Raw genomic sequence first — 25,016 nt, forward strand, 5'->3', positions numbered from 1 at the left:
TAGCTAAAAATGAAAAACAGTTAATAGTTGATAGAGAAATCTATGAGCAAAATTGATCATGTCTAAAGTTTCATTTAATTTGGGCACATCTAACCCCCCAAATGCCTGTGCACAAAGGCGCCGGCTACCTGGCCGGAGGGCTGTTGAAGTCCACAATTAGCACGTCAATGCAGGTGGGCGATTACGGGGGAGAGGGCGAAACTCGGTCACAAAAGGGGAATGAATAATTCGAGAACAGCGGTTGAGCAATAAAAGACGAGTTGAGAACACCCGTCGCGCCCAGGCGACATTGACCATCCGCAAAGTCTACAACATGCTAATTCGATGTAGACCAGACAGAAAAGGCGCCAATGTACTGGTGGTTCAAGTTTGAAAAACAGGTAACCAATCACTACCGAGGGGCCGGACCGGGGGTGCGGCATGCAAATATCGGGGGCAGTGTTTTTCTTGTATTTTGCATATGTTACAATAAAATGTCGAACTCGCGGCGGCGGGACTTCGAGTGTGATTGCGGAGCAACTAACCGTCGTTCGCTCTCAGAGATCCGCTTCCGCCGATATTGAAGACAATTTTCCTGTGTGCCGAGTCATTTCTTTAACTTTGTCCGAGAAAATCTCTGACAATGGTTCACTGTGTTCTTATCCAAATACCCAATTATGCTATAGTATTTCCAGTAGGATCTGTGCAACTTCTTGTTTTGAGAAGTTGAAATACTCAAATTACTGAAGGAGTCGTATGACTATCACAAAGAGCAAGAGACAAATAGAACAAAGCGTACTGTGAGCTCATGTGAAGTCCCGATACGCCCTCTAAAGTCCCCATACCACGAGAGGGTAAAATTGAGAAGTGCTGGTACGCCGCCCTGGTGCGTACCAGCCCACTTATACCACTCGTATAGCGTTAAGAATTTTTTTTTTTCAGCATGGCCAGTGACATATAGTGGAGGTTCTCTCTCGATTTTTTTTAAGCAGTGCATTTTGTGAATACAGTCAGCAACCTAAGATGTAATTGTAGGCACATTCAAAAGTTTGGGATGTGAGGTTTCACTTGGGCTGTTTTTCACAAGTGAGTTGTTACAATTAAAGATCCGTATTTTTGGAGTCCTTCTTTTCAGCCTCAGGGTAGCACCTCCATATACACCATCAAACACCTTTGGCACCTGGAGGAACCTCTGGCTGGTGTAAAAAAGTGTGAACACCCAAGGTCGATACTGGATGGGGCCCCAGGACAACTCTGGACTCCGTTCTCCTACAGCTGAGGCCAGGTTAGGGTGCCAGGAGTACAGACCCCAGCAGCTGCATTGCTGAATTATTCAAACTCAATGTTATTTATATGCGGAATGGGACCAAAGGGGCAGAATAACGCTTTTATTTTCCAGTTTGTTATTCTTTCTCAGACAACGAGGAAGCTCCAAAAAAAACAAAAAACATTTTTTTTCTTTCTCTTTCAGTGCAGTCTGCCATGTTGCATTTTGAGCACACAGATGTATGCACACAGGGATTACTGTTGCTAGACAGTGTCACAGAAAGGAATTAATCCCTCCATTAACTGGACTGTGTTACAATGTGTCCCATGTGATCTGTTTCCTAAATACAGAGTACTTGGGTGATGCACGGATGCCTGATGCATGTCATGTTTAATAGCCATTAGCAGCACACGAGGACACAAAACCAGCTGTATTCATTCTCATGAAGTGAACCGATTAATTCTGCGAAATGCATGACATACCATCCTCGTCGATACTTTTGATTTCAGATCAGCGGAGAGCTGAAGGTACGACAGGATGCCGCCTAGCACGGGGGCTGCATGGGAAAATAAATTTGTCACACTCTCTTAAACGGAGCTAAGTGGCATGGAGTTGGAGTCAGGGCTCAGACAAGCTCATTTGAGGCAGCCACTAGAATTTTTCCTCTTTTTGGAAAGCTGCTGGCTGTGAACATCCTCGGATTTCTCGCTTTGCTGACTGAAGGTGTTTTCAGCCCTTCAGCCCTCCTGTTCTTAGCCTCCATCCCTTAACAACCCAACGGACTTAAGAGGGATCGACAAGGACTTCATTGGTCAAAATGAGATTATGGGCCTTGACATAGTCAGCAGTTGAATTTGAGACCGTGACACCAATGAGTTGTAGTTTACACAGTTCATCATACAGATGATGCTGTAACAGACAGTGGTGTGATGAAAGTAAGACTCCAAAATTCCATCGCGGGCTATCAGCCTACTCAAGGACTTTCTATGCAAGAAGGAGTTAAAGAAAACTGTTTGTACCTTTGACTTGATTTCTGAAAAGCAGCACCGTTCACTTGAGTTCACCACTGGAGGGTCGAGTAAATCCTGATCAGACTGTGTGACAGGATAGCATGGAACTCAACAATGAATTAACAGGGTGTCCGCTGATCTTGAAAAAAAAACTAACAAAACGTCTTTCCACAATTAAGGCCTTAATTAAAATGACACTTGATCCTTCAAGCCACCATTCAAACTAACGTCAACTTTATATGCTTTGCTCTGAGACACACTGCATAAATGTGCAATTACATATTGTATATTATTGTACATGAATATATATTTGTAATACTTGATACAGCAAGTGCAAAAAGTGCGGATACCCCATTTAAATGAAGAAGGCGTCACATGAGCCAGCGCTATCTGGATATAAGTCACGCCCACGCATCGCTCTTTGGACCGCATTTATGGATCATTCTTTGAGAACAAATGTGACATTCGGTCACAGAACAGACGGATGGATCCCCAAACCACCTTGGAAAAAAACTAATTTGGTGACCGAATGTTGCTTTGTGCATTTTGCTGCAAACTCTCATGACATCACACAGCCATTTGTACAACCTATCCAATTTGGTTCTAAAACAGGGATCGTAAAGTGAGTGAAAAAAAGTTTGAGTATTTTCTTCACCCTATCTTGACTTGTTCTTAATTATTTTTCTTGTGTGTGTGTGCGTGTGGGGCGGGGGTAACAGAAAACCCACTCTCGACACTCTTAAGTGAGTTTATAAAGCAGCCAGCGTTGGTCGGTAGCCCAGATAACACACTTTAACCTGAGCATTAGTCTTTTCCGCTGAGGCCAACTTCTGTTTAAACACTCTTGTCTCTGGATTTAATCACAGCCAGTACCTTCATTTTTGTTCACTCCTGGATTTGCAAGTTACAACAACTGAAAATAGCTGCAGAAATGGAATTCTTTTGTGACAGGAAGTACCCATTTGCAGTGGAGTGTGCAACGCAGGGGGAAAACAAACAAACAAAAAAAAACCAGCATGCTGGGTGATGCAAATTGGAAGTGTTGTGTCCTGCAAATGCAACACTAATAAATAAACATGAACCTTTTGAGGGCCAGGTTGAGCGATTTATTAGAGATAAAGGGAGCACGGATTTTCAGAGTAAACCACACTTAGTTAAACCACTCGGTTCATATTTATACGCTACACAACTTTCAGTCAAGGTTATCATAGTTAGTGATGTCATCATTAAATATCTTTTTTAAAAAAAGGCAACACCATTTGGATGCTTTGGATAAAACACTGTATCAGAACAAGGAAACTACTTCGATGCTCACACTTCAGGGCATCTTAAACAGAAGTTATTATTTCTATTTCTACTGGTTACATTTTGTGTTAAAAAAAAAAAAACAAGAAAAAAAGTCAAGAGGTATACCAACCCGCAAGAATCTCTTCTCTACAGCACAATCCAGGAGTACGTGTATACAAGCAGCCAGTTGGCGCCGTGTTAACGCTGGTCAACAGATTTTTGCAAAATGTCTATCAGACATGCAAGTAAACATTTCTAGTTTCTATTTTTTTTTTTGCGCTGATTCAGAATGTGCCCTGTTTTTTTTTCTCTCTCTGGCACATCAGATTTTCATCCATCCATCCATTTTCCGATTCACTTTATCCTCACATGGGTCGCGGGTGGTGCTGGAGCCTATCCTAGCCGTTTTCGGGCTGTAGGCGCGTTATACCCTGAACTGGTTGCCAACCAATCGCAGGGCACACATACTGTAGACAAACATCCATTCACACTCACAATCATCACACGTGGGGACAAATTAGAGTGTTCAATCAACCTACCGTGCATGTTTTTGGGAAAAGTGGAGTACCTGGAGAATACCCACGCAAGCACATGGAAAACATGCATATTACACACAGGAAGGCCAGAGCCCGGATTTGAAACCCTGGACCTCCACGCTCTGAGGCGGACCTGCTAACCGGTCAACCACCGTGCCTCCCTGATTTTCATAATAGTAATAATAAAAAAATGTAATATATTTAATAAGATTGATGAATTCAGGGTTACGTTCAACAACAGGTGTATTTTTTTTCTGAAGGTCATAGCTAAAATTATGCATGGTAAAACCTGTATTGCACAAGGTTTTATAAGTCAAAATTAAAAACAAAAAATGGAAAGATTTTTTTAAAAACCTGATGTGTTAGAATTTTTTTTCTAAAGGCATTTTTGAAATCAGCGTCAAAAATACATTTGACTAAGATTTGCTGTTGACCAGTTTAATGAGACTATAATATCAACCGCCATCATTTTTCAAAACCTCTTCCTGATACGTAGTTTTCGTAAGTTCCATATTTTTTGTCACAGTTTGGCTCTCACATGTTAAGCTACGATAAGACTGATAAATAGTGTTACTCGCACGTGTGTGTGTGTGTGTGTGTGTGTGTGTTTTTGAGAAACACACAAACAGAGAAAGGAGCGCAAATCAGTCGTGTGTGTGCGCGCACGCGCGCTGGATGTTAGAGACCCACAGTCTTCACAGGAGGCCGAGTGTGGCAGTTGAAAATGTACTGTCATTCTCCTGAGGTGCAGAAGAGTACACACGCAGGGAAAACAGGTGGGCTAACACAATGTAAATCTTTTCTTGGGTGCTTTTCTTCTTTTTAGAAGGAGTCCATGGCCTTGAATTCGCTGAGGGCCTGGACAGGGGAGATGTGTTTCTTCTGTGAGCCTCGTCGCACACGAGTCTGGCACTCCTCCGGCTTCTCCCTTTTCACCAGCGGCTTCTTCTCCGGAGCTTTCATGCGCCAGGACACCACGGGCGAGTTGACGGCGGCGGTCCCGTACACCTTCTGGTACTTGGTGGAGGCCACGTACGAGGCTTTGACCGTCAGCACCACGGCGTTCATCAGGTTCTTGGCGGCCTGGATGAGCGAGGTGGCGCTATCCAACTGCAAGAGAGAAACACTTAAGGTCAAGTCCAATGAGTCAGTTCTTCGGCACGTTGGCTTGTTTCGCGCATGAGGAAGCATTCGCGCTGCTAGCTGGGAGATCTTCACCGCGACTGTCAATTAAGCGGGATAAAACAGAGCGCTCGCGATGTGACGTCTTCCTTTCGCGGCCGCTAATGAGCGCAGGCGGGGTCAGGTGTGCTCTGTTTCCGTCTGTTTTGTTTGGCTGACATTTAAGGGTCGCTGGCCAGTGGACCTGCTCGGACCACATGCGGAGACAAGTCAACTGCGTAGTTTTAATGAGTGCGGATTCCAGCCGACCACCATGAAAGGTTCAAATCATAGCAGGGTGCGTACATCCAACATGGGATAAACATGTACACAAAAGATCAAAGAAATAATGATGAGGGTGCAGGGAAACCCGAAGACCAACAAATGAAAGTCTCTTATTCCAAGTAGACAAAAACGTTCAGAGTTGTGTAGTGTGTGACAAGAATAAAATATGGCATAACGGCAGGCCACATCCGTAGTATTTCAAGCTGGTTTCTCCCTGAGGGGCAAATGCTTGCGAGAGTTTGCGCACGTCGCACCCGTTTTTTCGTCAGCGTTTGTTCAATGCGGCGAAGCCGTTCGCAAACAGTTTTAAGGATCACAAACAGTTTTTCATGTTGCAAAGAATCGTTGAACATGTTCAAAATTTGATGGCAACAAGAACATTTGTGAATGTCTTGAACGAAACCTGATGACAAACTCCAGCGCAAAACGAATATTTGCTACGCGCGCAAGCACTTGAGAGCCTTTGCCGCATCCTCCAAATTAGAGGAATTAGATGCTTTTTTTGCAAATTTATTTCATGATCTCGTGCTGCCATATATTGGCGGCTCTTTTTTGTGTACAAGTACGGATGTGTAAGACTCAGTGTGTAAACAGGCACGTGGAATCGGGCGAGCCTTGGCCACACGTTATTGTCCTCGCAGCAAAACTCAAGTCAGGGTCCATTGAAAAGTCGATGTGATGGCTCAAAGGTTGCACTTTTTGTTTCTCAAGGGGAAATGATTTTAAAATTTGAAGCTGGATTATGATTGACTCAAAAGGTTCGGCTCTACATTTTTAAATGTGTTGCGAAGCATTTTGAGCAGAATTTTGATGGAACGGTGGTAAACAGAGACAGTTATTATTGTTACTATTGTCATGATGCACAGAATTTTAGATCCATAAAGGATAAGACGTGTTGCGGTGAAGAGAGGTGCCACAACCACTGTTGGTCTACAGAAGACAGATTCAAGCGAGGTAGAGACTAAGGGACCGATCTCAAGGTTTAGGATCTAATTCCTCCTGTTTACAAATGTGGAACAATGTGAGGCACACCCAAAAATGGGAAAAGATTGCCACGCAGGTCATTTAGGCCATTTATGGTAGGAGTACTGTATTTGCAAATCGATGAATTTAGCACGTGCAGTGTGATTTATCAAACCTGAGACAAATTGCTCGGGCTGATTTTTAATACCACGTCTTAAAGGCGGTGCAAAGTGCACCGTGCTGCAAAACCAGAACGAGGAGCCGCAGGCAAAAATGAAAAGCGATGAGGGAAACGGTTGTTTTCCACTTGCGTAAACAGTTTTGAAATGACAGAAATCAAAATTATTGTGACATATCATCTCATCGGCAATGCATTGTTGAAGCCTCTGATTGATATAAGGGGGGGAGTCAGTCACAAGAAGGAGGCGGGTCAAAATCACCAAACTTCGTTCAACTCTGCATTTCCTTATGTTGGGGTTAAGAGCACTGTGACAGTTGGTGCTGCTCCAAATTTTGAAGATGTAGGATGGGCACATACATTCAATTGCCACACACTTGTGACACTTTTTCGTGCCTCTGTAATATTTATTTGCCTTTTCTACCATGTCTTCCAATTCAAACTTCATTTTGCGATTGCAGTGCTCGCCCAAATAGTGAAAACTATTCAGGCTACCCAAAACCCAAAACTCTATTTTAAATATGGCGATCTCCACCATCTTTATAGCAGTAGGCAACAGTGCACGCTATCTATTCGAGTGAGTGTTTATGCAATTTAACAACTGCTATTTGCAATCTTCATAAAAGATCACACAAGACAAAAATATCCCACCAACAACAGTGCATGCAATCTCTCGGCGAGAACACAAGATTCAGCACATGCTCTTTGGCGTTTTAGTAGTTCAGGTTCTAAGTCATTAAAAAGCCACAATTTGCCGATAGTTGCTGATTTGTTTGAAAAGAGTTCTTTCGTGATAAATAGTTGACATGCTTCAGCAATACAGGCTAATTGGACACTTAAGTTGAACAATGATAATAGGCTCCATGAGACATAAAAAGCCACCGTGCATTTTAGCAAGTATTATTGAATAGAATTGGCTCTTAAACAACCGCATCAGTATTTCATTTGGATGAGCCATCGCTTGGTCCTCTAACCGTCACTCTGACCTTGAGTTGAATGCAGTGGGAAGGGTGAAGCACGAAGTTAAAAAAAAAAAAAAATGCTTACGTGTCGCGATGGCCCACAGGTGAGAGTGAGTAGTGGACATACTTACCCCTGACACAATGAGCTCCCCGCCCAGGTTCTGCACTTCAGCTTTCACTTTGCTGCAAATATTGAGCTGATGACAGTACAGTGCGATTCTCTGCAGGTAGGCCAAGAGATCTTGTTTGCAGGCCGAGTCGGGACACTGGATCGTAAAAAGAAAAACAAAAGAAAGAGTTAATAATAGTCTCGAGTTGCTGCTGGCTTCTTACACAGCAGGCATGTGTGGGATGAGATGCTTTCCTGTTCGGGCCAAAGATTCTCTGATTTGTTCTGCGCACCAGAGTGTGTGTCGGTTGTGCAAACAAAATGGTTGAGGTTGAGGTTAGCATATTTTTTAGACACACAGGCATAAAGCCTTTTATTTGATTTTAATCAACAGGTCACCTTGTAATCCGTGCAATTTATACGTATGTTTTTGTCAACTACTTCCTGCTGTCGTGTCTACGAATCATGGGATATGTCGTCCTACTACATAATCCGGTGGGCAGTCCGTATACGGACGGAGTGTTTCTGGCAACGTGTACAAAGTGCGACAATATCATTGCGGTCTGTCGGCCAGAGAGGTAAGAAAAAAAAGAAGCAGACGCTATTAAATACACATGGTACAATTAGAATCAATTTGACATACAGGTATAATGCTTCAGAAAGATAATGTGCCTTATAATCTGGTGCACCTGATGTCTAAAAATGTATACAAATAGATAGAGTTCATTGATTTGAGCCTAATAATCCAGTATGGCAAATGGTCCATAAAATAACATATTTAAAAATGTCACATTGTCAGCTTGAAGGCTATCACATGTTAAATGTGCAGCAGGTTAAAGTCCTTCTGTTGACATCATGCACCTGCTCAGTTGCTCTGCCAATGACTATTAAAGTTATGAGTAGGATCAAGACAATAACTGGTGATGTCACCCATGTGCCAAAGTTGAGATGTCATGCGTTAAGGTTGAGAGTTGTTTTTGCTTCATTGTGTCATTGTATATGACGAATGACAAAAGGAAAGTGGATCTCATCAAAACCTTATGGGATGATGTGCTTTTCTGCAAATTGAAGAATCTACAGCTTTATAATTCATGAACAGACCAATAAATGATCTGATGTCATGAGAATTGCTAATTAAACACCGCTCTTTACATCTGAACAATTAATCGACAGTGCGCCCTCATTGTGAGGTTTCAAATAGGATGTTCTTAATGGGAAGTGGCCACTGGTCTTAGAGCAGTGGTCCTCAACCACCGGGCTGTGGCGGCGCTCACTGAAGAAAGAATAAAATAGTTACAGTACTCCCGGTTTATTTATTATCCGAGGCTGAAAATAATTTTACGTTGAAAAGGACACGGTTTCTCTCCATAACATTCATCGATTACAGACTCTTGACTCATGTCAAGTCGCTATCGTAATTCTCTTGGTCGTGTGATGCTAATATCACAAGCTAGCAAAAGGTGTATTTCAGGAGGACGCTGCTAATTTTGTTACATAAAAACGTGGCTTCACTTGAATTTTTTTCTGTCAACAAAATATCCCCGTTTTTGGGTGTGTTGCTCGTATCATTCGGGCACATTATATTTTATTTCTTCGGTGGTGTCTGTTGTTTTACCAGAGTAACCATATTACGACATTGTTGTTACCCGTTATGGTGGTAGTGCTGTTGGTAAAGTGGATTCATGTTTGTTGTTGAATCATTTTATTAATCTTTTTTTTTTTTTTTTTGCATCTCAAAAGCAAAGAGTTTAATTATACAAGTATATCTGTTTTCATGTTGTGTCGAATTGAAAGCAGCAAACAAAACAGACAAAAACAACAAGGCTCCATCATTATGTCAATGATAACTCAGCAGTACACCAAACTGCGGAGAGTCAAGATGATGTTGATGCCAGGCACTTTATTTCTGTGGCGGAGTGATGAAGGACAGCTTAAAAGGAAATTGGAGTTCTGCTGCAGCGAGACAAAGCCGATCATAAAATACAGATTTCTGCTGATTCTGATGAACAACAGTGTGCACTGACAAGGCTCGGTAGCGATATTACCTTCGGTATGTCTCGCTTCATTCGTCCTGTGACTAGGAATGAAGATTGGCAAACAACTGGCGCAACAGCTGCCCCCCTGTTTCTGGAGCGACAATGTGTCTGCAGCTTTCAAAAGTAAATACTTTTGGCAAATTTAATGAGCAGATAAGCGGTGCACATTTGCACCCTCATTATCATCTCCTCACAACGTTTCAGTGCAGTGTGTTTTTTGGGGGGTTATAAAAAATATAAACTAGATTTGCATCTTGGTCACTGCGCCACATGCCCTTAATGCAGGTGCTTTGTAATAATGAACACTTTTTTCTTTCTACTTGCAGCTTTAATTTCAATTGGGATCCCGACATTGAAGATGTTTTTGCTCCTTCCTCCACAAACATTTTGTGGAAATTGGTTGGGCAGTTTTTCTTTAATCCTGCCAACTAACTATCCATCCATTCTTCCATTTTCTGATCCGCTTTATCCTCACAAGGGTCGCGGGGGAGGCTGGAGACTATCCCAGGCTTCGGGCAGTAGGCGGGGGACACCCTGAACCGGTTGCCAGCCAATCGGAGGGCACACACAGATGAATCCACGCTCACACCTAGGGACAATTTAGAGTGTTCAATCAGCCTACCATGCATGTTTTTGGAATGTGGGAAGAAACTGGAGTACCTGGAGAAAGGTACGGGGAGAACATGCAAACTCCACACAGGAAGGCCGGAGCTGGGATTGAACCCACGACCTCTACACTATGAGGTCGACGTGCTAACCACTGGACTACCGGGCCGCCAGTAGAATTAAAAGAATGCCTTCTGACATTGTTTGGTGTAGGTCAGGGGTGGCCAGACTTATTTGACCGAATATCTACTTTTCGAACAAACCAACCTCCCGCGATTGACCTGTTACCGCAGACACGCACGCACATACACACGCACGCCATGATGAGGAACAGCCTGACATGGAGGCATGCAAGGCACTTTGGCAGCCTGTTCACTATCGTAGCTCACGCGTACCATTTGAAAATGCTTTCCTCGGCCCTCCAGATTGCCATTCTTTGCCCGTGCCCTTGGTAAATTGTACATGAAACAAACTCTGAATGAGAAACGATAAAAGATATAACGCAAAAGCTCCGATCACAAGCTGCAATAGCAGACTGCTGAGTGCAAACAACTTCCGGTGATGCAGGTCACGCGCCACCGTAGGTTAAAGATTTACCTGCTTTATTTTATCTTATTTTTTAAATACTTTTTGTGAAAATGAGACCGGCAGGATGGTTAGGGTGCAGTGTACATTAACACAAAAAATATGTTACTAACATGCACAAAGATACACCAATGGTTGTTTGTTTTTTTCCTCTACACCCCTCGCGATCGACTTGGGATCAGTCTGCGAGCTACCAGTCGATCGCGATCGACAAAAAGGGCACACCTGGTGTAGGTTATTACTGTATATGCAGTATACATTTTGATCTTTCCTGCTGATCTTTGAACAAGAAGGAATCTGAAAATAACCACCTCACTTTCAGCTTTCACACAGTTTGCACACACTGGATTAGAATAGCTCTATTCTGGAATCTTTCCGAAGTCTTGGCCAACTAAGCCTCTGGTGATTTGAGAACCGCATCAGCTACTCGAACACAGTGAGCCTAACTGGGAAACAAGAGCCTTCTTTTAGACATGAATATTAAACGTTCCTAACTAGAGCATTCAGAACCACTGTGCAGCACATTTCCTGAGCCTGCATGCTCGGGCAGTGGAGGGCAGAAAACACTTTGCTATGATATGAATACACCCCCGCCAGTACTCACTTTGATGAACGTCATCCTTCATTCAGATCAAAATGTATTATATGATGAAAAATATACTATTTTTTAACCTTACAAGTGTCATTTGAAGGAGTGGTTTATTTACATTGTTTGTGGCAAGGACCACTATGAGAGCAGTCGAGCAAAGGGCTGCCAGGAGCTTCCCGTAAGTGTCTTGAGTGTAGCCTGCAGTGCAGCTGAATCGCAAAGAGCAGTCAGTGAGGCAAAAGGAAGCATCTCCTTGGGCGTGATCACTGCTAAATGCACTTCACACTGCTGGCACATGAACACATCCACGCATACACGTTGCTGCCTCGGGCCTGTTTGATGCACACATGACACAATTGTTCCCGTTTGTACTGTTGACTTCCAGTCCATTTCTACCAGAGGCTGCCTGTTGAAATAAACACGATGGCTCATTGACTAACCAGGCACTTTTTGTCAGCGTGGTAAGCTGAGTGCTCAGACCACTCTGCCTCTCTGAATGTGTTAAAATTTGTTTCGATTATGTGGCTGTGGTGATTGTGTTCTTATACAATGGACCGAAAGCAAACACAATGTGTTCCTGGTGTCCAAGCGACAGCCGCACGCTGTCACAGGATGTCAACATGCCAAATACAAGCAATGCCTCACATGGAGGCTGCTCATAAAGAATAAGAGAATAATTTTGAATCACTTTCAATCTTCCCGGGGCCCGTTTTTCCCCCTTTCCCCAGTTATTATAATACTTCCTTGAAGTTCTTGTTTCCCTTTTCAGTTTAAAACAAACACAAAAACCAAACAAACAGAGGTGTTAAATAGAAGTTGAGCATATTTGTAATGAAAGCATAGTGATAAATCCCACCTTGATTTATTGACCTTGGGGGGGGGGGGGGGGGGCTGACTGGACCACTGCAGTGATTTTAAAATGTCACCTTCTTTTATCAACAAAGTTAGATGTTTTTGGATTTGGACATCCATGAGTTGATACTAAGAAAATAAGACTGCTGAGTTCTCATGAACAACATAAAAATTGTTCTAGGGGAGGGTCACGTAAATAAATTCAGTTTCAGTGACCAGGATAGCATTATATGTTCATTTATGCATTCATATCACTGTATGTGTTTATTTGCTGTGCATCCGTAACTGTTAAAGTGCTCAGTATAGAAATGAAAAATCTGCTCGACCAATTAATGACTTGCAAAGGTTTATGTTACCTATAGAGTATTACTGGAGTGTCAGCACAGTGACAGGTACTGGAAATATGTACTATTTAGCGGCGAAGGGGACTCGAATCATTGTGACTTTCACTTTAGTCAACTTGAATTACTGTTGTGATGATTTGTGACTTTACAACAATGAAACAACTTGAGACTTGACTTGGATTTAGGACTTAAAGACTCTGAACTTCAGTTGCAGGTAAAATCTAAAATTGCCGTATTTTCCGCACTATAAGGCACTTCGGAGTATGCGTAACACAACCACAGCCACTATTGCAGCTTCTATTCTATGCGACTTATAATGCGGTGCACCCTATATATGCAAGCCGTTTTAAAATAGGCCATTAATTGAAGGTGCGCTTTATCCTCCAAAACGCCTTATCGTGCGGAAAATACTGTAATTTGGACAAAACTAATAGAAAGAGCATTCAGAAAACAACACAGGTGCATTTTCTTCCACTCATTCTCTTGAGGGTCTTGAGGAAGTTAGACTTTATTTCAGGTGACTCTGTGTGAGACGTGTTGTACAACCTGGACTGGGTGCCGTCCGTCAAGCATAGAGCAATCACACAAATAATGGGGAGCCATGAAAAATCCTCACAGAAAGGTCATAGTTGAGCTTAGAAGCGATAACTTTTGACTGTGACATACTTGCTAATCACCCGGGCTGGAAGGCGCACTCACTTAAGAAAAAAATGTTTTCTTATGATGACAGCCAATTGCTGTTCCATTACCTTCACCACTCCAAAAAGGTAAACACATGATAATTCTAGCCTTAGTCTGAAAAGGGGGCACTCAGTGAACGGTATGTACGAAAGTCAGTGGAAAATGAAAGTTTATTAAGGTAAAATGGCTTTAGAGGGCGCTTGAGGTTTTTCCCGTCAAATGCCGTGCTTAAATGACTCCGGACGATCTACCCAATCACCACCGCCACCCCCCCCCCCCCACGCTTTGGAATTGCCAACAGCTTCACACACTCATCAATAGGCCTGATGTGGAGCCATTGTGACAAGGTTTGCTACTTAAGGGACCTGTCTGAAAGCACTGAAGCTGAATTCTCAATGTCAAGGTTCAGTGCTCTTGACAAGCACAGGTTACCCCTCAATAATGTGCAAATGCAAAATACATGTCGTCTACATATGGAATAAGGACAAGTAATCAAACTTATGCTGGTAGTTACATAATATGAACATGCTTGATAAAATGGAACTGTTGTTTCACCGAACTATAATAACAGATTTTTTTTCTTGAGATGACAAATGTGTATTTTCCACGTAGGAAATGGAAAGAGGAAACAAGTTCTTTCAGCCATATATTATAAATTATATTATTAATGTATGTTTTAATTCAAGGCAGGGGTACAGATTACACATGCTTTTTTTTTGTTTAGTTTTTTGCTTTGCACTTGTGATGCTAATAGGAAATCTACTTCACAGTAAGTCACTGATGCATGAATCCACTTTTCCATTTGCCATTCCGAGGTACACTGTGCCAGTTTCCGCAAATTGGGGCTGATTGGCGAAAATTGCTTTATAGTTTGGGGTAATGGTGCCACATGTTGCTTTGGCATACAAAGTGAGAGTCTGCGAATGCAATATTATAGTGACAGAAATTTTATAAAACACCATTGGTGTGGATGGTGTTTGAGTAATCTTTTTTTCCCACGAAAAGTCATTTATTAGGCAGGTTTACATGCAGACTTTTTGGGTTACCTCAACTGAAGATCTCTGGTGAACTTGAATATGACGTGATCTTTTCTATTCTGGTGGATACATGTGCCACCCCTACATTTAACTGTAAACATTACATGATTTGTCAAGATGGAAGCAAGTTATCTATTAAGCACAGCAATTGTGATTGATTTTACACTTTTATTAAAGCAACAACTTGATAAAAACAAGTTACAAGTAATGAAAAAAAATAGCCCTGTCTTTGCAGACCAGCACTGATTGGAAGAAGCCATTTACAAGTGCGTAAATGTCAAAGTCGCTGAGCATTTATGTCAAGAGACAGCATGCACAGACAGAACGCAGGCTGGCTAATCCGATTGAGCTGTATACATGACCTCTAATTAGAATGGCAAAAGAAATTATCGTAATAATATCGTTTTATCGTGAAAAACTCGAATTACTTAAGTGCTTGGGTGACTACATTTCACAGAGGCTCGCTGGAACTGCGTGAAGGCGGAGCGTGTACAAGTTAGAACAGCAAAATGGTAGGCAATTTACTCAGTGTCTGGAGAAAAATGAACAGATTGTTATGGTTTTTACGGCGTTCCGTACATCAGCAGGGAGGGGTGGCCTAGTTAATATTAATGATAAGCGATTCATAAAATGGATTGATATAGTATATTGAACATGCTTAATATTACTAATGTAATTTGATTTCCCAATACAGTCCCGAGTTTTGAATTGGACTTTTGAGATCTGCACAATAAATGTTGTCAATATTACATTGCGGCAGAGCTCATCTTATTTATTTTTAAAAATTTCCATAAGACACATTTTTTATGCATCTTATTTAGATTGCTATCGACATTTAGATACTAAGCTTCTGTTTACATTTGATTATTTTATATCGTCACACTACTGGATGCATTTCTCATTTGATGCAGGTCTGTTTCATGTAACTTCAAAATAAAGTGAGAAAAGCAGCCAATAGTGTGTTTGATATTTTTAAATAGAATCACTGAAAATATATCATGGGATTTTGTTATTATGATATAAAATGGCCTACAGCGTGATATTTTTTTTATTTGTATTTTTTTTCCCATATCACACAACCTCGGAGTCAAAAACCAAATGCGTACAAAACTGACAGTGAGTGAGTTTCTTATTGAGGACATATGACATCAACATCTTGGGTTCCACTTTGGTCTATTCTGGCTGAATAAAAGCAAGTCGACAACTTTTACTTTTCACTTGGAGTTATGTGGTGGGCACCCTACTTTTTCGAGGCCCCTGTCTTATTTGCACAAGCATGTATGCGCATTCTAACAATTGTTCAAACCCCGACACAGAGGTTTATCTCAGGTTATTACTTAAAGCAGGGCTGCCCAAGTCCGGTCCTCAGTCCTTATCCTGCCTCTTTTAGATGTTTCCCTTCTCAACATACCTGATTGAAATGATCAGCTCATCAGGAAGATTTGCAGAATCTTGATCATGAAAAACAGGCTGAATAGACGCTCTGGAGGGCCGCACTTGGGCACCCGTGTAAGCATAACTAAGATCAAAACACCCAATGACAGAAGGGACTGACATCCGTAATTGGAAACAAATGTTCTTACCCATGTTGGCCGATAAAAGTGTTTCGCTACTGTACAAAGAACATTAAAACTCTCAGCTTCCAAGCTTGATTGCTTCAAGTTATTCTCTGCAGTGTAATATGCTCAGGAAAACAAGACATTGTGACATGAGGGGAAGCGCGGTGCTCTGACTCACATTGCCTCTGGCCAGTTGAGTTGCTCGGAACACTCGAAGGCCAATTGAAGGGACATTCATTCAGCTCAGAGCTGACAGCAGAATGCTTGTTCATGTACAGAATATGAAGGATATATTTTTGAAAAAGGCCAAAAAGTGCAAAGAAGCAGCACTCATAAAAGCACAATCCGAACTTGCAGAAATGACTACATTAAGTATTTCTTTCTTCAGACCGTATCTCACTGAGCGATGAAGGTTTGTGAGTGCTTGTGGTCGAATTTTGAACAAGTGCAAAATATCTGCGACAAGAAAAAAAACTGTTCAAGAGAGTTTGTGAACTTCTGGCAAACACCGTTGCATCTTTGTTGCAATCTTGAATGAACCCTGATGAAGAAACGACATTGGCTATAGGTGCAGACACTCACAATACTGTATAGAACAGATTACATTTGCCATGTAATGTATATTGCAGAGGAGCTTTGTTGACAAAAGAAATGCATCTTGCTTTTTCCATTTTAAATGTTGATGGTAGTGCAAATATTTGCCGGCTTTGCGGCAAATAAAACAAGCTCGCACAGTAATCATGACGGCAACAGTAATTCTTCCAAGACTTCACTCTCTGAAAACAGTGACTCTTGTTGTAAAAAGAGCTGACCTTAATAAATCAGTTAGTCTTGTGTCTCATCTTATTCTCACTGCTTATTAGAGGTTGATGAAATGAATAAAATTATGCATTACCTCCAGTGGTGCCAGCATTCTAATAGCCCTCCCACTTCATTTGTACACACAATATACACAGTGAACACGCCTATTTATTTTCCCTCCCACCTTCCCTTGGCACAGCACAGATTGATTAGATATTGAAAGTGGTCTGTCAGCGTGTTTTAGAGAGGTACTCATCTGATAATGGATGCAACACCTCAGCCGCGAGCTAATTATATTAGAGACATAACTTGGTTCTGCTGTCTTGCTCTCAGTGTTGGCCCCGTTGGGACATAAAGTCATAGAGCAAAACAGCCCACAGCGACAGTTTGGCATGTCAATTCCCGCACCAAAGATTACCATTTGCTGTGCTCACTTACTCCAACTCAATATTTGCCATGATGATAAGTCAAGAGTGGCTTTTAGACTGATGGAAATGATAAAAATGGAGTTGCACGCCTACCTGATCAGCGACGGCACGGGCCAGTTTGTCCATTCGGGATCCTGCCTCTGCTATCTTCTTGGCTGCGTTGATCACATCTGAGGAGTTCTTGAGAGGGCCTTTGCCCCTGCACGGAGGGGGAAAAAATGCAGCTACAGAGGACATCCAGAGTAAATGCTATAAAATTTTATCTTGCTCTCACTCGTATCCCGTAAGCTTGGGGATATTGAAGAGGATATTGGAAACAGAAACAGCAAGCTTTCAGTAAACACAAGCCACAAGACTGAAGCAAACACTGATCTAACATATGTCTCTCAGTCAAAGGAAAATTACAAAAATACCTTGATACAACAAAGGATTTCTGGGATTTTGCCTTAAAGGATGAATGGATGGAAGTTTATGACCAAGGACCATCCACAGGCATGGCATAAATAAAGAAAAGGCTTTGAACATCCTGAGACACTTTACATATTGAGTGTCAAATGTGGGGTGGAGTCAGAACCCTGGAGCTGGTGAGGAAAATTCGTACTTTTAAGGATGAGGACCATCCAGTGTAAATAGAGACAAGTGTTGTGTGTGTCTTGTGGGAGTTCCGAAAGAGATTTTGTCGCAAAAGGCCATCGCTTTTAAAATTGGATCAATGGCTGTTTCACAACTCCATCCATGTTGCCAAATATTTGACCGACATGGGCCTCAAGACAGTTCCTCACCCACCCGGCCAGACCTTGCTCCCTGCGAATTTTGGTTGTTCCCCAATGTCAAGGAAACGTTTGAGCAGTCATTTTGAGACCATGGAGGAGATGAAAGAGACTGTGACGAGGGTCTTGGACACGTTCACACCAGAGGACTTCCAGTGCACCTTCCAGGAGTTGATACAAGCACATTGCAACTTTCAAGGGGCCGAGCGTTTCACACTTGTGTCCCCACAAAAAAGTCTCCAAACCTATTGACTGCACCTTGTATGTCATATGTAAGGGGAGATCTTGCAGTTTACCAGTCTAAAGTCACTTTAAGTATGCCATTGTCTTGCATTGCGCTGAGACCGCCCTGATTTTAACGCATGTTGTTATTTATTTTATATGTGTGTGTGTGTGTATGTATATATATATATATACACAGCAAGCTTTATATATATATATATATATGTATGGAACATTGCGCTCAGACCGCCCTGATTTTAACGCATGTGGTTATTTATTTTATATGTGTGTGTGTATATATATATATATATATATATACATACATATATATATGCAAGACAATGGCATACTTAAAGTGACTTATATGTATATATATATATATATATATATATATATATATATATATATATATATATATACACACACACACACACACACACACCGGTATATATATATATATCTATATATCAATATATATCTATATCTATAGCGGCTGGATAGCTCAGTTGGTAAGGCATCAGTTTGGCGTACGGGAGACGGTGGTTCGAATCCCGCTTGGGGCAAAAAATTAGCACATAACACCATCCAGTGTGGGTCCTTGGGCAAGATCCTTCACGCTAATGCCTACCTCATACAATGATGAGAGACAATAAAATGAATGACATGCCGGCTCAGACGTCGCCCGGCCAAACATATTTACCTGCGTCAGGTGCTGGGGAACCAGAGCACCTTGATGAAAAATGGGCTACTGGAACAAAGCGGAGATGGGCGAGATGCGATAACATGGCTCTGTTGGAATGCTACTACTCAAGCAACCTAGTCAGAGGGGTTACATGCAGAGAATGTGGGCTAAATGGTTACTTCGAAACCCACAGTCACGGTTGACCACGAAACAACTAAGATAAGAAAACCTTTATTAGTCTCGCAATGGAGAAATTCCCAATTCACAGCAGCAAAGTTACGAAAGGAAGAAGTAGAACAACAAAATATAGGAGCTGCTGGAAAGGCAGCCACTAGTAGCTCAGTGTTCCAACATCCACAAACGGCAACTGCTGTCACAACTTGAGATTGATGAGGTACAACACAGGTTCCATGGTGAAGGGCCCCAGGCTGCCAAATCAGAGGAGGAGGTCATACCAGAGATTGGGAGGCCAGCCCCAATGAATGAAATGCTGAGCGAGCCAGCAACTGACCTGAAAGCTAAGATCATGGCGAGAATGAAAGCTGGGCAACCTAGAAACCGATTACAACGGCTACCACCTGAAAGTCTCATGGAAAGTGTGAATAAGAATGCAGCACTGAGGGCGATCCCTACCGTAACGATCATGGAAACCAATGAGCTGATATACGCTTCAGCATCAGTGATCCTAGAGATGCTTGGCTATAAGAGCAACCATGGAAGCCATGAGATACGTTACCCACCATGGAAAAGACAGTTGGAGGCTAAGATCAAGGCGGCTCGGAAAGATGTGAGTCAATTGACAGAGGCCCAGAGAGGTGTGATGAAAAGGCCGATACCCGAGAGGTACATCCAGATGACCATACCTGAAGCACTCGAAACTGCCAAACAAAGGCTTGGAGCCTTGTCCTAAAGCGGTACACGAAAGAGAATGAGCCCAGGCGAATAAACAGGCTGTTCGCAACACAACCTGCGAAAGTGTACGCTCAGTGGCAGGGTCCTAACAACAGAGCTGACCCACCAAGACTGGAAACTGAAAAGTACTGGAAAGGCATATGGGAGAAGGAGGTTGCACATAACAGCAGTGCACAATGGCTGGTGACCCTGAGAGAGGAGCACAGACACCTCCCTGAACAGAACCCAGTTACCATAACAGTGGCAGACATACAGGAAAGAGTCTCAGATATGAAGAACTGGACAGCACCAGGCCCGGACATGGTCCACACCTACTGGCTAAAGAAACTCACAGCACTCCATGAGCGCCTAGCAGCACAAATGAACCAGCTGCTGAGGGATGGGACTCACCCAGGATGGCTAACCGAAGGGTGAACGATCCTGATCATGAAGGATCCCTCAAAGGGTGCAGTCCCATCCAACTATCGGCCAATAACCTGTCTCTCCACAACATGGAAGCTCATGTCAGGCATCATTGCGGCTAAGATAAGTGGACACATGGATCAATACATGAGCGAAGCACAGAAGGGCATTGGTAGAGATACCAGAGGAGCCAAACATCAGCTCCTGGTTGACAGAACAGTCGCACAAGACTGCAGGTCCCGACATACCAACCTGTCCACAGCCTGGATTGATTACAAGAAAGCCTATGACTCAATGCCACATACATGGATCACTGAATGCTTGGAGTTGTATAAGGTGAACAGGACCCTGAGAGCCTTCGTTGCAAACTCGACGAGGATGTGGAAAACCACACTTGAAGCCAATGGCAAGCCACTTACCCAACTGTCCATCAAATGTGGCATATACCAAGGTGATGCACTCTCCCCACTGCTGTTCTGCATAGGACTGAACCCTCTAAGCCAAGTAATCACCAAGACAGGCTATGGATACCGCCTCAGAAATGGAGCTATGATCAGTCACCCCCTCTACATGGATGACATAAAGCTGTATTCTAAGAGTGAAAGGGACATAGACTCCGTGATCCACACAACCAGGATCTACAGCAGCGACATCGGGAAAGCGGCTACGGCCAAATACCTCTAGCGAGTGAGGCAAGTCCTAAGAAGCCAGCTCAATGGCAAGAATAAGACCTGAGCAATAAACAGCTATGCCCTGCCAGTGATCAGATACCCTGCAGGAATAATAAGGTGGCCAAAGGAAGAGATTCAGACCACGGACGTTAAGACTCGAAAGCTCCTAACCATGCATGGAGGGTTCCATCCCAAATCCAGCACCCTGAGACTCTACGCAAGCCGAAAGGAAGGAGGCCGGGGACTAGTGAGTGTGAGAGCGACTGTCCAGGATGAAACATCCAAGCTCCATGAATACATCAAGGAGAAGGCTCCAACGGATGACGTACTCAGAGAATGTCTCAGACAATGGGGAACAGAGGATGAGGCACTGGAAGAGGGACCATTATGGGAGGACAAGCCCCTACACGGGATGTACCACCGGACCATAACTGAAGCCATAACTGAAAGCCTACATGGAACGCCATAACCAGGTGGCTGGCATAGTCTACCGAAACATCTGTGCGGAGTATGGACTGGAAACCCCAAGGTCAAAATGGGAAACACCTCCGAAGGTGGTGGAGAATGACAGAGCGAAGATCCTGTGGGACTTCCAGATCCAGACTGACAAGATGGTAATGGCGAACCAACCAGATATCGTGATCATAGATAAAGGGCAGAGGAAAGCCGTTGTAGTGGATGTAGCGGTCCCAAGTGATGGAAACATCAGAAAGAAGGAACACGAGAAACTCGAGAAATACCAAGGGCTCAGAGAGGAGCTGGAGAGAGCCTGGAAGGTAAAGGTGACAGTCGTGCCTGTGGTGGTCGGAGCACTCGGGGCAGTGACCCCCAAACTAGATGAGTGGTTGCAACAGATCCCGGGAACAACATCGGACATCTCAGTCCAGAAATGTGCAGTGCTGGGAACAGCAAGGATAATGCGCAGAACCCTCAAGCTTCCTGGCCTCTGGTAGAGGACCCGAGCTGAATGAGGGACGGACACCACCCGAGGGGGGGTGAGACGAGGAAAATTCAGTATGTATATACACACACCGGTATATATCTATATCTATATATATACAGTATATATACCTATATACTGTATATATATCTATATATATATATAGATCTATCTATCTATCTATCTATCTAGATTTGTTGCAAAATGGAAAGAAAAATCTAGAAGTATGCCTATCTAGATAGATAGATAGATAGATAGATAGATAGATAGATAGATAAGAGTCTGTCCGTACAATGGCTTCATCACAACTCTATTTCCCCCGCCCTCCCGCACAGTGCTGGGGAGCAGAGTCATGTTTCCTTGACTTCAAAAAGCAAGTGAAGAGCAAGTAGGCTTGTTCAACAATACTTGACACATAGATCACTGTGCGTGGTGGAATGAAAAATCCAAGTGAAGGTAAGCATAAGCAAAATTGTGGAGCAGTGAAGGGCTGTTAAATTGTATTTCACTGATCTCTTGTTACCTAGTGAAGTCTGTCATTTCCATCATGATCATACACATCTGCTTGGCGAGCACAATAATGTCGTTGCCATTGTCATCCCATTTGGCCACCTCTGCGTCAAGCTTGCATTTCTCCTGTCTGAAGCTCTCCACCTGCTCAGCAATCTTGGCCTTCTCCTCCTGGGGAAGCTGTGCCATGATGGCCTGCAAAAAAAAACAAATAAACAAAAAAAAAACGTAACAGTACTTGACAAGCAGAAAACGGGTTGTTCTGTAATAATGAATGAGTTTTATACACTGGATGCCAGCAGAGAACAATTTAGGTGAAGAGGCGCGATAAGGATGGGGAGCAGAAATGAGGAAATAGGTGAACAAGAAGAGGGATTAGTGAAAAGAAAACGATATAGAGGACGAGGCAGTTGTCGTGGCTTTTGCTCCTTTTTTATGTTAATGCACCCGACCAAAGTCTCCCCCCCAAAAAAAAAAAAAATCAAAACTTTACATTTAAAGTCGGACCTTTTGAAAACCCTTGACATCTTATACTCATAAAGAGCTAATACGTCTTCTCTTTCACTTTTTTCCCTGCCGTGCGAATACATTTTTTTCCTCCAAGCGGCCTTTAGGGGCAGGTACAAAATGGCATAAATCTTGTGGCAAGGTCACAGATGCAGTAAAAATCCTGTATTATTTGGGAGCTAAATGTATAATTATCTCACGTATTAAACCAGAGGATGAATAATTCATTTTTTTTCCCAACATTTTGCTAGGGTAGTGGGAGTACCCTCGTTTCCATTAGGTCGATTATATTGACTCAGGAAGCAGAAATAAATGAGTAGAGTTCAGAAAAAAAGCTACCCTTGTTTTTGAAACCTCATGTATTATTAAATGTCCTGCCAGATTTTGTATTCTCTTACTGAAATAGTCACCCTAAGTTTAAATTCAATTTCATTTCCTCACAGCAAGGCTGGTGTGTGGGGGTGCCGGGTGAACTCAGTGAGAAAGTGCATCACTTGGTTCATCATCGTCTACAAGAAGCGTCGGGAAGAAAAAAAACGAAACATAACAAAAGCAAAAACCTTGTCCAAAGTTTTTTTTTTGGCCATTATTGTTAAAGACAAATTAGTGCGAGATAAAAAAAAAAGAACAGAAAGAAAGATGAAGAAAACAGATGCAGTGTCCTTGAGCGCTGGCCTGGTGATCAGTGTGTGTGCACAGTGCTTAGCTGGGAAAAGACAGAACAGCATAATACAAACAAACAAAATTGGGCCCTCAAGGCCTGTTTGGAGTTCCGCTATTACTGAAGCCAAAACACACAACATCAGTGTGAGTGTGCTCCCTTTAAACGGCATGCTGGGTGAGAAAACTGTGCAAATCTACATCTTCTTGACATGCATTTCCAGTACAGTGCATTGCATGTTGTGTGTAGAACTTATCTATAGATACACACTCCCATCCTTTCATTTGATTTGACACATGCCTCAATTACGTGTTTTTGTCCCAGATACACACCACACAACCGGATATCCTTCATACAAGTAAAATCATATTTATCCATATTCAAATCTCAAAATCATAGATAAGAGTTTGCATGTTCTACGCGTCCATGCCTATCGCAGCTATCTTCAGGCAGGAGTCGAGGTACACCTTGAACTGGTTGCCAGCCAATCGCAGGTCACACTGAGACAAACAACCATCCGCTCTCACAGTCACACCTAGGGACAATTTTGAATGTTCCATTAACCTGCCAAACATGTTTTTGGAAAGGGAGGAAACCGGAGTACCCAGAGAAAACCCACGCAGGCGCGGTGAGAACATGCAAACTCCACACAGGAAGGCCAGAGCCCGGATTTGAACCCTGGACATACGAACCAGTTAACCACTGTGCCTCCCTGATTTTCATAATAGTCATAGTAACTCCACACAGGAAGGCTGTAGCTGGAATCGAACCTCTGCACTGTGAGGTCGACGCACTAATCACTTGTTCCACTGGCCCGCCATTGTTGAATCCATTTTGAACATTATCATCATTTAGCTACCATGCATTGCCTCCATGCAGGTACGGGGGGCCCTCAGCTTTCACTTGAGTCCATAAGTATTTGCAATGCATGACATAGGTTCAATAAACATAAAAGAAAATCAACTCTGCACCTATCGGCCTTTTTTCTTTCCATTTTGCAACAAAGCAGAACTGCGTCGTTCATGAATAAGTCACGCATGAAAGCTTTTGAGTGAACATGTTGAAGGGAATCAGGAATTGATTCGTTCCTTTCTCAGTTCAGTTAAGCACAGCTGTGAGCATGCCAGCGGGAGTGAAACTGCCACGGTCTAACACTCTTGGAAAACCTGGGCGAATAACGCAGCCAGCGAGCAGGCAAGGGAGAGACTGTACTGAACTCGACTCGTGATTCGATCATGGTGAACGGACGGCAAGGATTACTCAGCGAAAAAGCACCACTGGTGATTATGCCCTGCACTGATACTGCCCAGAATTATTCGTTTTCTGCCAATGAAAAATATGCATCACACTGACACTAATTCCACCCTGAGTGATTCTAATCGTTACTTCATCAAAAGGATATACGGGGCTTCCAACTGTTACGGATTGTCCGTATTTTGTGGGGGCACTCACGGGAAACTAACTTGTTACACGTGTAAAATTGA

At 42.8% G+C, this 25,016-nt stretch overlaps 2 protein-coding genes across 3 annotated transcripts in view; one reads left to right on the forward strand and one right to left on the reverse strand.

The window, feature by feature from the left end:
• Positions 1-21,881, forward strand: part of LOC147200404 (uncharacterized) — a 72,246-nt gene extending 50,365 nt beyond the window's left edge. The window contains exon 2 of the mRNA XM_086120281.1: positions 21,619-21,881. Within this exon, the coding sequence (XP_085976407.1) occupies positions 21,619-21,867 (249 nt within the window). The 3' untranslated portion in view covers positions 21,868-21,881. The remainder of the gene's footprint in view (positions 1-21,618) is intronic.
• ctnna2 (catenin (cadherin-associated protein), alpha 2) overlaps positions 3,340-25,016 on the reverse strand; it is a 238,571-nt gene continuing 216,894 nt past the window's right edge. For both annotated transcript variants that reach the window (XM_086120279.1, XM_086120280.1), the window contains 4 exons: positions 22,378-22,559; positions 17,349-17,454; positions 7,760-7,894; positions 3,340-5,189 (listed from right to left, as the gene is read on the reverse strand). In XM_086120279.1, coding sequence (XP_085976405.1) covers positions 4,902-5,189; positions 7,760-7,894; positions 17,349-17,454; positions 22,378-22,559 — 711 coding nt within the window. In that variant the 3' untranslated portion in view covers positions 3,340-4,901. The remainder of the gene's footprint in view (positions 5,190-7,759; positions 7,895-17,348; positions 17,455-22,377; positions 22,560-25,016) is intronic.

Source organism: Hippocampus guttulatus, chromosome 9 (genome assembly GCF_054856545.1).
Source record: "Hippocampus guttulatus isolate MCC_2025c chromosome 9, RoL_Hgut_1.0, whole genome shotgun sequence".
Classification (NCBI taxonomy): domain Eukaryota; kingdom Metazoa; phylum Chordata; class Actinopteri; order Syngnathiformes; family Syngnathidae; genus Hippocampus; species Hippocampus guttulatus.